This window comes from Pinus tabuliformis, chromosome 2_1, assembly GCF_031772625.1.
Source record: "Pinus tabuliformis cultivar Carrire ecotype Pingquan chromosome 2_1, CPIR1, whole genome shotgun sequence".
Taxonomy (NCBI): domain Eukaryota; kingdom Viridiplantae; phylum Streptophyta; class Pinopsida; order Pinales; family Pinaceae; genus Pinus; species Pinus tabuliformis.
In genome coordinates, this window is record NC_142299.1 from 660,850,806 (window position 1) to 660,864,698 (window position 13,893).

At 33.8% G+C, this 13,893-nt stretch overlaps 1 protein-coding gene across 1 annotated transcript in view; it reads right to left on the bottom strand.

The window, feature by feature from the left end:
• Positions 1-7,358: 7,358 nt before the first annotated feature.
• Positions 7,359-13,893, bottom strand: part of LOC149202321 (urease-like) — a 115,232-nt gene continuing 108,697 nt past the window's right edge. The window contains exons 8-9 of the mRNA XM_089399945.1: positions 7,837-7,908; positions 7,359-7,739 (exon numbers count right to left, since the gene is read on the bottom strand). Coding sequence (XP_089256071.1) covers positions 7,518-7,739; positions 7,837-7,908 — 294 coding nt within the window. The 3' untranslated portion in view covers positions 7,359-7,517. The remainder of the gene's footprint in view (positions 7,740-7,836; positions 7,909-13,893) is intronic.

Below are 13,893 nucleotides of genomic sequence, written 5' to 3' on the forward strand. Positions count from 1 at the left end.
GTAGCCTTGGAGAATAGGGTGAACTCCTTATTAAAATTGTTTGTGTCTTTGTGTTGCTTACTGTATTTCTCTGCTGTCTTTCCATTTTATTGTCTGTGTATTGGCAATCTGATCGATCCGTTGCTTCAATAACACAGAACACACACTAGCACATGAGTTTGTAATACCTTAGTTTAATAAATCTTTAACTGATGTCACTCATAGGGTGAATATCAGATCACACTCCCTACATCTATGCAAATAAAGCTCTTATATTCCAACTACCCGAAATAGTCTTTTCCCGAGCCCTCCAATTAAATTTGATTACTTCGAAAAACATAGATGAGATTCTACAAGACAACACAGATGTTCTCCCCCAGTCCACACAAACAAAAGAGAAGCCCACTAGAGCTCAACCTAAGCATATTCGCTTAAGTTCTAGGTCTTATTTTAGGCCAAACCACAAAGGAAAGGAACTTTAGCTGAACATGGATACACTCCCTACATTTATGCAAACAAAGCTCTTATATTCCAACTACCCGAAATAGTCTTTTCCTGAGCCCTCCAATTAAATTTGATTACTTCGAAAAACATAGATGAGATTCTACAAGGCAACACAGATGTTCTCCCCTAGTCCACACAAACAAAAGAGGAGCCCACTGGAGCTCAACCTAAGCATATTTGCTTTTCCTGTTTCATCTCCCATTCACTCGATTTCGTATCTTCCAACATCGGTGACCTAACGTGGTTTGCCATCAAGGATACATCTCTCAGGAATCAAGCACTCAATACTAAGATATATTAAGTGACAAGACCATCTTCCTAAGTAAAAATTATGGCGTATTGATTAGATCTTGATCAACACAAGACGAGGTTGGTTGAATCGACTTAGGATCATTTCCTAATAAATCGTAGTTAGGGATATAGCTTATATATAATTCTTCTTCTTGAATGAACATGACGTTTTATACCAATGGCCCTAAGGAGAAACGAGAGTACACCTGGGCCAAGCTCATCATGAACCCTTGTGTGAAAGCTACTGTTATTCCCAGTATTGTTACATTCCTTTATAAGGTAGAGAATCCTCATTCATTGGAGATTAATGATGGATAAAACCCATATTAATCACTTAAGATAATAGAGGACATTAACGATGGTTAAGGTCCTTCACATATTTAGTATTAAACAATATTCTAAAAGAGAAAAAATTGGATGATCTATGCCATAATCTATTCAAACTTTAAAATCTAATATTGAAATTGATTTCAAATATGAATGACTTATCACATTAAATTATAACTAATGAAATCTCTAACATCAGAGATTTGGCTAACCTATAAACATATTCCATATGTTGTAACGAACAAGGTTCGTATACTCAGAGGAATGCTCTGATACCAATATAACGACCAAAAATCGTATACACAACAGAAATATTTAAAATACTTCAAAGACTTAAATTTTCATTGTAAGACATGTAACTGTATATTGAATTGATGTGGGATATGAGATGGTTTACAAATGAGAATGAAAGCTTGCTTATATACCCTAGGCAAGTGCCCTTTCATGAATGGTCATGTCTCTAAGACATGCCTCTTTATTACTAACTAACTAACCATTAATTAATTAATTATTAATTATTATTATTATTATGATATTTATTATTTTTACATCAATTATATTCATAACATTGCCTCTCTCTTCAAGAAGCTTTGTCCTCAAAGCTTACTGAGAATATCTTCTTGTCTCTGAATTTTCATCTTCGTTGATACAAGATGATACGATGCTCTGAGTGATAGAAAAATTGTTGTACTGAGAACGAATCGGACCATCCTAGATTAATTTTCTGTGGATTCTTCTGATCTTTGGAAATTTGTGATGAATAGTTATCATAGGATTGGATTTTGCAAACTTCAGTATTCTTGGGAACATAAATTTGTTGTTTATGTTCTGAGAGACACTGGTACGTAGATTGATTGGAAAGTCTACTCTTGTGATTTAGATGTCGATAAATAGTTCTTTTGGTTGGACTTTCCCTTATCATGTTAGTGGTTGTTTCCTGGTTCCTTTCAGGCATTGTTGTTGTTGAGTTGGCTACTGAATCATCACTTGGAATTTCCATTGTTTGAACTGCAACATCTGCATAAGCTTTAACTTTTATTGGTTTCTCATCTTTTTGAGTTATGATATTGATAGGATCAATATTTGTTCCTTTATCTTCAAGTTGGTCTGAAGGCTTCGATGCTTCTTATTGTGTAAGTCGTTCAAACTTGTCATTTAGTGACTTCTTGTCACTTTTAAACTTCTTTATTTGCGTAAGTAGAGCTTGGTTATGATTCCTTAGACGTAAAAGCTCTTCGCTTTCTGGATTGTTGGTTTTATGTTTATTATTCTCTTCATCTTGTAAATTTTCGATTTGTTCTAATAATGTTTGATTACGGTTCTTTAAACGTAAATTTTCCTCTTCTTGTTCTGATAAGTGCTTCTTGAGTTCCTTCTTTGTGGCTTTAGCTTTTTTGACTTGTTCGAGTAGTTTTTCATTGTGCTCTCTGAGGCGCAATTTTTTTTGTCTTTACTGGTGATGACTTCTTCAAGCTCCTTTTGTTTTTTCTGATGGGATCTCTTGGAACACCAATTTCGAAATCTCCTTAAGGTTTTGTGATGAGTGTGTTCTTGATTCTAACTTTATGGTCATATCATGGAATGTGATCATCTTCTTCTTATAAGGGAACATCATAATTTTGTTTTCAATGTTTAAAAAAACGTACCAAATTCTTTAAACCAAGGTAATCAGAAAATTATGTCAATCTCTTCTCTAAGCATAGTTGATAAGAGGCTTCTTTATTCTCAACTATATTTGATCGTGAAATTAATAATTGATTTGCTAAATTCACATTAATGTAATTTTCTTGATGATTATCGTTGATAGTGATATTAATATATTTTCCTTGGATATTCCCTTTAACATACATAATACATAACATGGGATCATGCCACATTTACAAGAGAATCTTCCATTATTTTCAAATTAGACTTCATTCTTTTCTCTTTAATGATTGACTCCACCAATGTAACCTTGTAATCTTTTATGTAGCCACGATTTTTAATATAATCCCTTGAACTTTGTACTTCAACTTGTCTTTTAACTTCTATAATAATATTTTTTCAAATATAGAATTATAATATTTTTTTATTGTTTAATGGCCAAAGCCCTGAATGATGAAACTGACGAAACATAGAAACTCCAACTTCATGTAGCGAAACACTTCAATTGTGATGACAACAAGGTTGACGAAGGATTAATGGCCAAAGGCCGGATCAAATTGGTTCTCTTCAGCGGTTGAACATCTAGAGGATCGAACAATTTTGATACCAATGTAACGAACAAGGTTTGTACACTCAGAGGAATGCTCTGATACCAATGTAATGACCAAAAGTCATATACGCAGTGGAAATCTTTAAAATACTTCAAAGATGTAAATATCCATTGTAAGACATGTAACTGTATATTGAATATTGTATATTGAATTGATGTGAGATATGAGATGATTTACAAATAAGAATGAGGGTCTACTTATATACCTTAGGTAGGTGCCCTTTCATGAATGCTCATGTCTTTAAGACATGCCTCTTCATTACTAACTAACTAACCATTAGTTAATTAATTATTATTATATTTATATTTATTATATTTTTATGAACTATATTCATAACATTGCCTTTCTCTTAAGACACTTTGTCCTCAAAGCTTACTGAGGATATCTTCTCGTCTCTGAACTTTCATCTTCGTTGATACAAGATGATACGGTGCTCTGAGTGATAGACAAAATTGTCATACTGAGAACAGATCAGACCATCCTAGATTAATATTTTGTAGAATCTTCTGATCTATGGAAATTTGTGATGAATAGTTATCATAGTACTAGATTATGCAAACTTTAATATTCTTGGGAACATAAATTTGTTGTGTATGTTCTAAGTGATACTGGTACATAGATTGATTGGAAAGTCTACTCTTCTGATTCAGATGTCGATAAATGGTTCCTCTAGTTGGACTTTCCCTTATCATGTTAGTGGTTGTTTCCTGATTTCCTTTAGGCGTTGTTGTTGTTGACTTGGCTATTGAATCATCACTTGGAATTTCCATTGTTTGAACTGCAACATCTGCATAAGTTTTAACTTCTATTGGTTTCTCATCTTTTTGAGTTATGATATTGACGGGATCGATATTTGTTCTTTTATCTTCAACTTGGACCGAAGACTTCAATACTTCTTCTTGTGTAAGTCATTCTAACTTGTCATTTAATGACTTCTAATCACTTTTCAGCTTCTTTATTTGCATAAGTAGGGCTTGGTTATGATTTCTTAGAAGTAAAATCTCTTCGCTGTTTGGATTGTTGGCTTTATGTTGAGTATTCTCCTAATCTTGTAAACTTTAGATTTGTTCTAATAATGTTTGATTAAGGTTCTTTAAATGTAAATTTTCCTCTTGTTCTGATAAGCGCTTCTTGAGTTCCTTCTTTGTGGCTTTCGCTTTTTTGATTTGTTCGAGTAGTTTTTCATTGTGCTCTCTGAGGCACAATTTTTTTTTGTCTTTATTGGAGATGACTTCTTCAAGCTCCTTTTGTTTCTTTGATTGGATCTCTTGGAGCACCAATTTTGAAATCTCCTTAAGGTTTTGTGATGAGTGCATTGTTGATTCTAACTTTATGGTCATATCTTGGAATGTGATCATCTTCTTCTTATAGGGGAATATCATAAATTTTTTTTTTTAATGTTTAAAAAAACGTACCCAATTCTTTAAACCAAGGTAATCAGAAAATTATGTCAATCTCTTCTATAAGCATAGTTGCTACACCAAATTGAGATACATACTCATATTCATCAATTATTATTTGCAAGTTTTTAATTTTGTATTCGACATCAAAATAAGAGGCTTCTTTATTCTCGATTATATCTTATCCTGAAATTAATAATTGATTTGCTATATTAACATTAATGTAATTTTCCTCATGATTCTCGTTGATAATGATATTAATATATTTTCCTTGGATATTCCCTTTTAATGTACGTAATCCATAACATGGGATCATTCCACGTTTACAAGAGAATCTTCCTTCCATCATTTTCGAATTAAACTTCATTCATTTCTCTTCAATGATTGACTCCACCAATGTAACATTGTAATCTTTTATGTAGCCTTGATTTTTAATATAATCCCTTGCACTTTGTACTTCAACTTGTCTTTTAACTTCTATAATAATCTTTTTTCAAAAATAGAATTATAATATTTTTGTTTGTTTGTTTAATGGCCAAAGCTTTGAATGATGAAACAGAGAAAATCCAACTTTGTGTAGCAAAATGCTTCAATTTTGACAACAACAAGGTTGATGTAGGATTAATGGCCAAAGGTCGGATCAGACTGATTCTCTTTAGCAGTTGAGCATCCAGAGAATCGAACAACTATAATACCAATGTAACGAACAAAGTTCGTATACTCAAAGGAATGCTCTGATACCAATGTAACGACCAAAAGTTGTATCCGCAACAAAAATCTTTAAAATACTTCAAAGACGTAAATGTCCATTGTAAAACATGTAACTGTATATTGAATTGTTGTGAGATATGAAATGATTTATAAATGAGAATGAAAGCCTGCTTATATACCCTAGGCAGGTGCCCTTTCATGAATGATCATGTCTCTAAGACATGCCTCTTCATTACTAACTAACTAACCATTAGTTAATTAATTATTACTTATTATTATTATATTTGTTATTTTTATATGATGGTTTTTAAAGGCAACCATGGTTCATTGTCATTGAGTGGCCGCTACATCCATGGGCAGTAATCCACACAGATCCATCAAAAACAGCCTAATATATCGGGTGCAACCCCAAGTGCATCGAGGATATTTAACCTTGTGACCTCCCAATAGACAAGGTACTTAGCAATGAGGGCTTGACCAATTAAGCTATCCCTTGGGGCTATTATTATTTTTATATGAATTATATTCATAACATATCTTTTGCCTGCATTTATATCAATATATGAAACTCCACATTGTGGTGTATAAGTTTCAATAGTTGACCCATGAGGTGTAGAATAATTGGTTTTTGTGGGGTTTAGTTCCTACCAAGTCATTGATTCAAATCTCATAGAGAGTGGTTGAGGGTAGGAGCCACTATCAGGGATAAAAGTTATCCCACTAGACATCACACAATCCGGGTGACAACATTCCACAAGTGGATAAATCATTTTTCCATTCAAAATATATAGAGACTGACACTAACCTAAACTCAACTTGATTGGTAAAGACTTAAAAAAAAAAAAATTCAAATCCTCAAAATGTGAGGATGTTGTAAAAAGTGCTACATAAAAACCAATGACCTTCTGGAGTCAACTTATACCTACCTATAAGGTGAAATAAAAACCATTTTATTAAAAAGTGCTACATAAAAACCAATGACCTTCTGGAGTCAACTTATACCCACCTATAATGTGAAATAAAAACCATTTTATTTATCATTGAATTTAAGAGATAAACCCTTAATTCATAAAAATTTAAGTGCTCTTTATTTGTCATCATTGAAAAAACTCTCACTAACAAGCTATAAAGAAATGCAAACATAAATGGTCAAAGCCAACTTATACCCACTTATTAGGTGAAATAAAAACCATTTTATTTATCATTGAATTTAAGAGATGAACCCTTATTCATAAAAATTTAAGTGCTCTTTATTTGTCATCATTGAAAAAGCTCTCACTAAGCAGCTATAAAGAAATGCAATAAAAATTTAAGTGCTCTTTATTTGTCATCATTGAAAAAGCTCTCACTAAGCAGCTATAAAGAAATGCAAACATAAATGGTCAAAGCAAACGCCATATATTTGCTTGAACAACCATTCTCATGCTATGTAAACTGATATTATATTTTGACTTGCCGTGTTAAACATAACATATAAACGCTTCTTTGAGGTCAAAATAACTTGTAAATAAACCAAAGAAAAAGAATAAGTAGACAAGGATGGATGCATATTTAACCACAAGTCCCTCCAAAATCCAGTAATTATAGGATATATGGGCTTCATGTAAACAGTAAAATTATATAATTAACAATTATTCTTAAGCTGTGTCGTTAACTTAGCCTCTTAGCGATTAATTACACGTTACAAGATAACAGTGAATAGGTCTTGTGTTTTTCTTGCACCATGAATAACCAAATCAATGCTAGGACAAAAATAGATACAACGGACAAAATTTAATGCATAAATATTTACTGGCAATAAATTTTTATAAGTAGATTATATATCGAAAACTTGACCTTCTAAACTGCATGGGAAAAAGGGTAAAAATCACTATGAATCCAAATATTCAAATAAGAATCCAACTTAAAGCAATAAAAAACATTCATATGAAAGAGCCGATACAACATTTATAAAATACACTTCGAAGTGACTTGTATTTCCTGTTATCCAACTATGCAGAAGATATTGAATTTTTGCTACATTATTTGTGTGACTAAATACCTTGAAAACTTAGAAAAGAAAATAATTCTTTGACAAAGGAAGTGTAGTAGCAGCTGCACAGTTTAGGGTCTCTCCATCTGCGGTAACTACGAAATGCTCAGGATCAACTTCAATCTTAGGAGTTGCACTATTCAATTTCATGTCCAATTTGGTCAAGCTACGGACATTTTGAACTGCTTCAACTCTCTTTTGAAGTCCATATTCTTTTTCAACTCCAGCTTCTTTGGCAGCCTGCTAATATTGAAGACAGGCAACAAATGTTTAATCCCATTTCAAGCAGCCAAAAAACGCATTAACTTTGAGTTTCCAAAGGATATGCATAGTTTACCTTGCTTACGAAGGCAATTGAACAAGAACTTCCAGCCTTTCCAAAGGCACCAAACATAGGCCTCATCAAAACCTGGAAGCAAAGCATAACAAGGTATTAATTCATGTATTATCTTCATAAAATCTCTAAAATATCTCCGAGACTCCGAATGTTACATATGAGATTGACTGAAAGGTTGCGGAGAACAAGACGATATTGGTCCTTGCATTTATTTTTTGTAGGTAGTGAAAATATATTTAACTTAAAATAGAAAAAAAACCAGATTCATATCTTCAGGCCTGCAATACAGGCGATGGACGTCTCAAAATCACAACGTGATTTATACGAGATACAGAAATGGCAATGAACATAATATCTGATGTCAAAACGATTGATGTGTCCAGGGGCTTAAAATCATATTACTGGTTTGTTTGGTTGTCATTTGAACTGCTAACCTATAGCAAATAGTGCTTTATACCAATATCAACTAGTGCTTTATACCAATAGCAACTAGTGCTTTATAGTGGACCCATTCACCGTCAATTCAAAGCTTCATGGACTAAAATCATATTACTATTACAATTCAATCTCATGTACATTATTTCAAAGCTTCATGGACTAAAATCATATTACTATTATAATTCAATCTCATGTACATTATTTCAAAATGGCACTGAATTGCATTACAAATTTGCTGTTGAAACTGCAGTTTTGGAATACTCTGTATCGGATAAGCAAGAGGCCATCTATCTTCTGTTTAAAAAAAAGGGTGGGACGAAGATAACTAAGGATGGAAATAATCTTCTTTGCAAGGTTTTGAGAAGAAAGATCTATATAATGAAATTAAAACTGGCACTTGCAGTGGCAGTGCTATATTGCGGCAGAATGTGCAATCCTTCTAAGAAGTCCATGAATGCGAGGCTTTAAATTGGTGATTTCTATTCACTCTATCCCACTTACAGATTCTTGAGTATAGCTATGATGCTCAAAAATTCCAGCATTTAGCAGTTAGCACCCAAGAATGAATATAAAGCGAAGTCAAGATCTGCAGTAAAAGCTCAACTTGCTTCGATACCGACTCAAGCTCCGTGCACATTCCCTCTGATAATACAACTTATGTCATCATAAGGAAGCAGCCATCCACCATGGAAACTTTAAATGTCGTTTAACTTTCATACATAACATATATTTTTTATAGTCCAGCGGGTTATTTTCTAGAGGTTGGGTGCTTTGAACTTCATACAGTAGATCTTATGGTTGATCTACTAGGCTGGCTTCCTTGATGTTTATAATGGATCAGTGGCTGCAATCGATGCCCGACAGCTTTACACTGGCTACCATATAGTATATATAAAATAGAGGAAGTGTGATTTCCCAAATCAATGCTGACAGCATTACACTGGCTACTACCATATGCAAAATAAAGGAAGTGTGATTTTTCAATGTGATTTTCCTTGAAAATGTTTATCCTATACTTAAATGTGTATTTGGAAAAATAAATATATCTTACATATTACGTATTATCCAAATGACTGTGTTTAATACAATCATGACTTATTTTATGAAATGTGTTGTCTGAAAAACAAGAAATATAAACATTCTTAACCATTTTTTAATGGGAAGACAACTTGTTGAGGGTGTACACTGTATATGTTTTTGCTTCTTTTTGGGTACAGTTTTCCTATGAACTAAAGATCACTATACAATTAGAAAATGAATCGAGAGAAGTATAGTACAATCGGTTGAACACACTTGCATGGTAATAGTATCAGTACATGAACCGATTTTGAATATGCTGGAGTTTGTGCTTGAATCCTTATATCCCGGTTCTAGTAGTCATCTTGTAAGCGTATACTCTCCAGATAACTCTGCTTTGTCTTTATCATTTTTTTCAGTGTGTTTTTATTGGAGTCGTCTAACGAGGCGGAGGAATTGCCTGGACAGTCAAAAGTGGCTGGAATCTGAGCAAAAAAATTTCAAAAAATCTTGTAGAGGCAGTCTTTGAATCGTGTTTTTGATCGTGGAAATAGATTCAGCACCATCAAAAACGTCTAGAACACCTAAAATTTTGAAGTTTAACAACTATAACTTGGATTTACAAAAATCCTTACCGGATTTTCTCTAAATATGACCGGAATTTCTGTAACTTTCCGAACAACTCCTCTGCCTCATTAGACTACGCGGTTTTTATTCCCCTCAAATTGTGCGGTACAAGTGTGTTGTCAATGCTTGTTGCTTTGTGATCCTAGTGATGCTTGTTGATTGGGCTGCTACAAGGGCTTGACTTATCTGCTAATTGAATGGATTCCAAGTAAAAGGGGCAGACTATGATATTATTTCTTTTGAAAGCTAAATTTGGCATCTAGAGGAAGTTGTTTACTGCTGACACTGGTTCACTGCGTAACCGCAGAGAAGCCTAACAGAACTGGCCCGATATACTTACCCAACCCAAATGAGAATCCACTGTCTTGTATCCTTCTGTTCCTTTTCCCAACTCTTCGTCACTATATGCAGTGATTTTGTCTTTTTGAAAAAAAAACCAAAATTCTGAAATCTCAGCTGAATTAAATTCTGAAATCTCAGTTGAATTTAATAGTATATAGGGTCGTCCAAGCAATTTTTTATTTTTATTTTTATTTTTATTTTTTGAAATTTAATTTTTTTCCATTTAATTTGGAAAACAAATATTATTATGTTTTGTAATTAAACTTAGCCTTTCGTAGTAGCCGTTAGTATAACCTAGTTATCCAGTCAAATATAGCCGTTTCCCAGTGAAATTTAACCATTTGAGATCCTGCTCTCTCTATTTAACATGCAACTATGATTTGGTTCTTCAACTTGTCCTGACGATGAACCACACTTGTGGGTTCGAAACGCGTCGACAAATAAAATATAATGTAATTTTTGCTGAAGACTACACTCATAACCCTGATATAGATCACAGAAACCTTAATTCAACAAATATTACCATATTTTGTAACTCATATAGTAATCTAATGCAATACAGAAATGATCTCAAATTTTAATAATAATGCAAAACGGAATTAATGCATTATTGATTTTCATTTACAAAAAGGAGTTCTTCGATTAGAAATTGGGTGCATCATTTGTATTGGTTAAATCTTTTTATTTACCACACCAACAATATTTTTTTAAATTTCTTTTTATTTACAACAACAACAATATTTTTTTTTTTAAATTTTCAAAATCTTTTAGTCGTTCTGCACATTTCATGAATGCTGTTTGGAGTAAATGGCACTAATATATTATTCACAATTTATGCTTGTTGCTTATGGTAAATGTGGTTGGTGTATTGGTGTATAGATTTCACCTCATAACCTTTATTAATTGTTACAGCTTTCACACATGGTAAGTCAAATCATTTTAGCCAACTCTCATAGTATATCAGATATGATATATTTAATGCATATGCCGATTTTGTAATTTTTTTAATTGGTCTATTTTAGAATAGGGTTTTGGAATTTTTATTTTTTAAAAAATAAAAAATTATTATAAATGATCTAGATTTAATAATTTGAAATTTTTTTAATTGGTCTATTTTAGAATAGGGTTTTGGAATTTCTATTTTTTATAAAATAAAAAATTATAAATGGTCTAGATTTAATAATTTGAAAATATTCTGTGTATACATAATTGAATTCACGAAATTAAAGATTTCCAAACACTTCCATTTTCTACCACTACTATTATGCTGTAGTCACAAATTCTTTTTAGTGTTACAAATAGCATATAAATATTTTGATTGCCTATTACCATTTATCGACCATTTAATTTATATGACTGGCATATAAATATTTTATTTTGATTGCGTATTAACATTTATGAACCATTTAGCTAATTTATATCGCTGTGCCAATAAATATGTGATTATAAAAAAAAGAATTGCAAACTTGCATTCTGCCATTGGTTTTTGTTTTTTTAAGCAAGCTTGTATTTAACTATTTGTTTGGTTTTTTAAACCACATAATGAATCCGTAACATACCCTCTATAGGGTAGGGCACCCACGGTTTGCCAAATTTTTTAGTCGACGGATTCAAACTTCAACAGCCCAACTGGCTCAAACACTGTTAGCAAGCTTGCTTGTGGCTTTTTGAGTTCAAGCTTTCTCTCACGAATTTCCTCACTACACTTTGTAAATTTGGCAGTTAAAGCTGAATCCACGAATGACGTTTCCAGCGCAGAGGGTCCGTGGAAAGGCATCTTCGTTTTTGCTTACAAAGGGCAACTTCAGTGGCTTGAGCCACTTTTGACGATCACGGCTTCCTTATTCAGTAGAGCAACCCTCCCCGCATCGGACTTGACTCAGTGCTTCATCCCGCAGGCTGAGCACTTGCACCTGCAAGGTTGAACACTTGTTATTGGCTCTCGCTGGCTCTGTCCTTGCCACTATAGGCTTGGCTATTGCAAGATGACCTCTATTTGTCGCGTTTTTCACAAGCTTTGCAATCTCCCAAGCCTCCTCTTTAGGCCGTCCTTGTTATGGCTTGGATTTCGACTCCAAGATGCCCCTTGCGGCTATCATAGTCGTCCCGCAACTTGGGTTTTCATGCCGTTGTGATCACATCCTCTTTGGACGTGACGTCCTTCACGCATCACCTCTCTTCTTCAGTGCCGTATACCTCCACCGTGGCACTGTGCTGATCATGTGGCTCTGCACTGGGCATGTGCAGACTAATTATTATTTATTTAATCATTATTATTATTATTATTATTTATATTATTTTGTATATATTATATTCATAATACTATACCCAACCATACACTGAACTCATCTTTGACTCTTCCTGCGTGGACCTTTTCTATTAAATCACATTGTCATTCCCTTCTTCAGGCGCAACTACAAAGGTATTTTATGTTGTGTGTAACCTATTAAAGAAAAATGTTGCTTTCTAATTGTGCACTCCTATATGGGAGTTGGTGTAAATATTTTGCAAGAGGCTTTAGCAGTTGATCTTCAATGTGCAAATTGAAGAAAGCCCTTGTTGGGGTGAACCTAAAAGCCCCATGAAAAGCCCTTGCTGGGGTGGAGGAACACCCAAGCAAAAAGAAGGCCAGGTACATGTGGAATGATAAATTAGGGCATTACATTTGTTATGGATGAAACGGGCTCTAATGAGACAGATTCCCAACTTGAAGAAAATTGCTTTTAAACAAAAACATTTATTGTTGAAAGTGTTGGTCCTAACCCAGTGAAAAAAAGGTCATTTATTGGAGTGCTCATGTGGAGAAGAGAAGAGGTGCACGCAGGTTCAAAAGAGCCTTGCGAGGTGTGCTTTAGCTTGAGGCACTTCCATGTGCCCATATGTGGACTTGTCGAACTCTAAAAGGTCATTTTATTGGAGTGCTCATGTGGAGAAGAGAGGAGGTGCACGCAGGTTCAAAAGAGCCTTGCGAGGTGTGCTTTAGCTTGAGGCACTTCCATGTGCCCGTATGCGGACTTGTCGAACTCTAAAGAAGCATTATGGAGGAGTGCCCTAATTAGGGCTTGTTTAAGGTAGACTCGTATAAAAAACAAAGAACTACTTCGAGTGTCCATGTGTATTATTTTCTTTATCCTCAACATTTTGGGCTTGATAGCTCAACCCATCATTAGGGGACAAGTTCTCAAAGAAAGAATGAGGCAATGACCAAATGTAAATAGTAGAAAACCAATGCATATTATTTAAAAATCACAAGTCGTCTTGAAATATTGGCAGTTGCATATTATTTTACAACGGTGTTGCCTTTGCTTTTGATATGGTTTATGATGAGGCACCAATTCCTACTTAATCTTCAATCATCATCTTTATTGTTGTTAGCAGGGTGCTTCTTTATTTCCATGGCCTTTCTTTTTGTGTAATGATCAATTTTTGCAATAAACCTAGCTTTATCAAGGCAAATATGGTGTTTGGCGTTGTTTGAGTGCTCTGCGAGATCTGATTTTTTGTGTGTGTCCATATGAGATGTTAGTGCCATGTTCTTTAAACCTAATCTGAAAAGTCCTCTCAATTTCACTGATGTAAATCTTGCCACAATCACAAGGGGCAAAGTAAACACCTTTTGATTTCTTTGCCAAA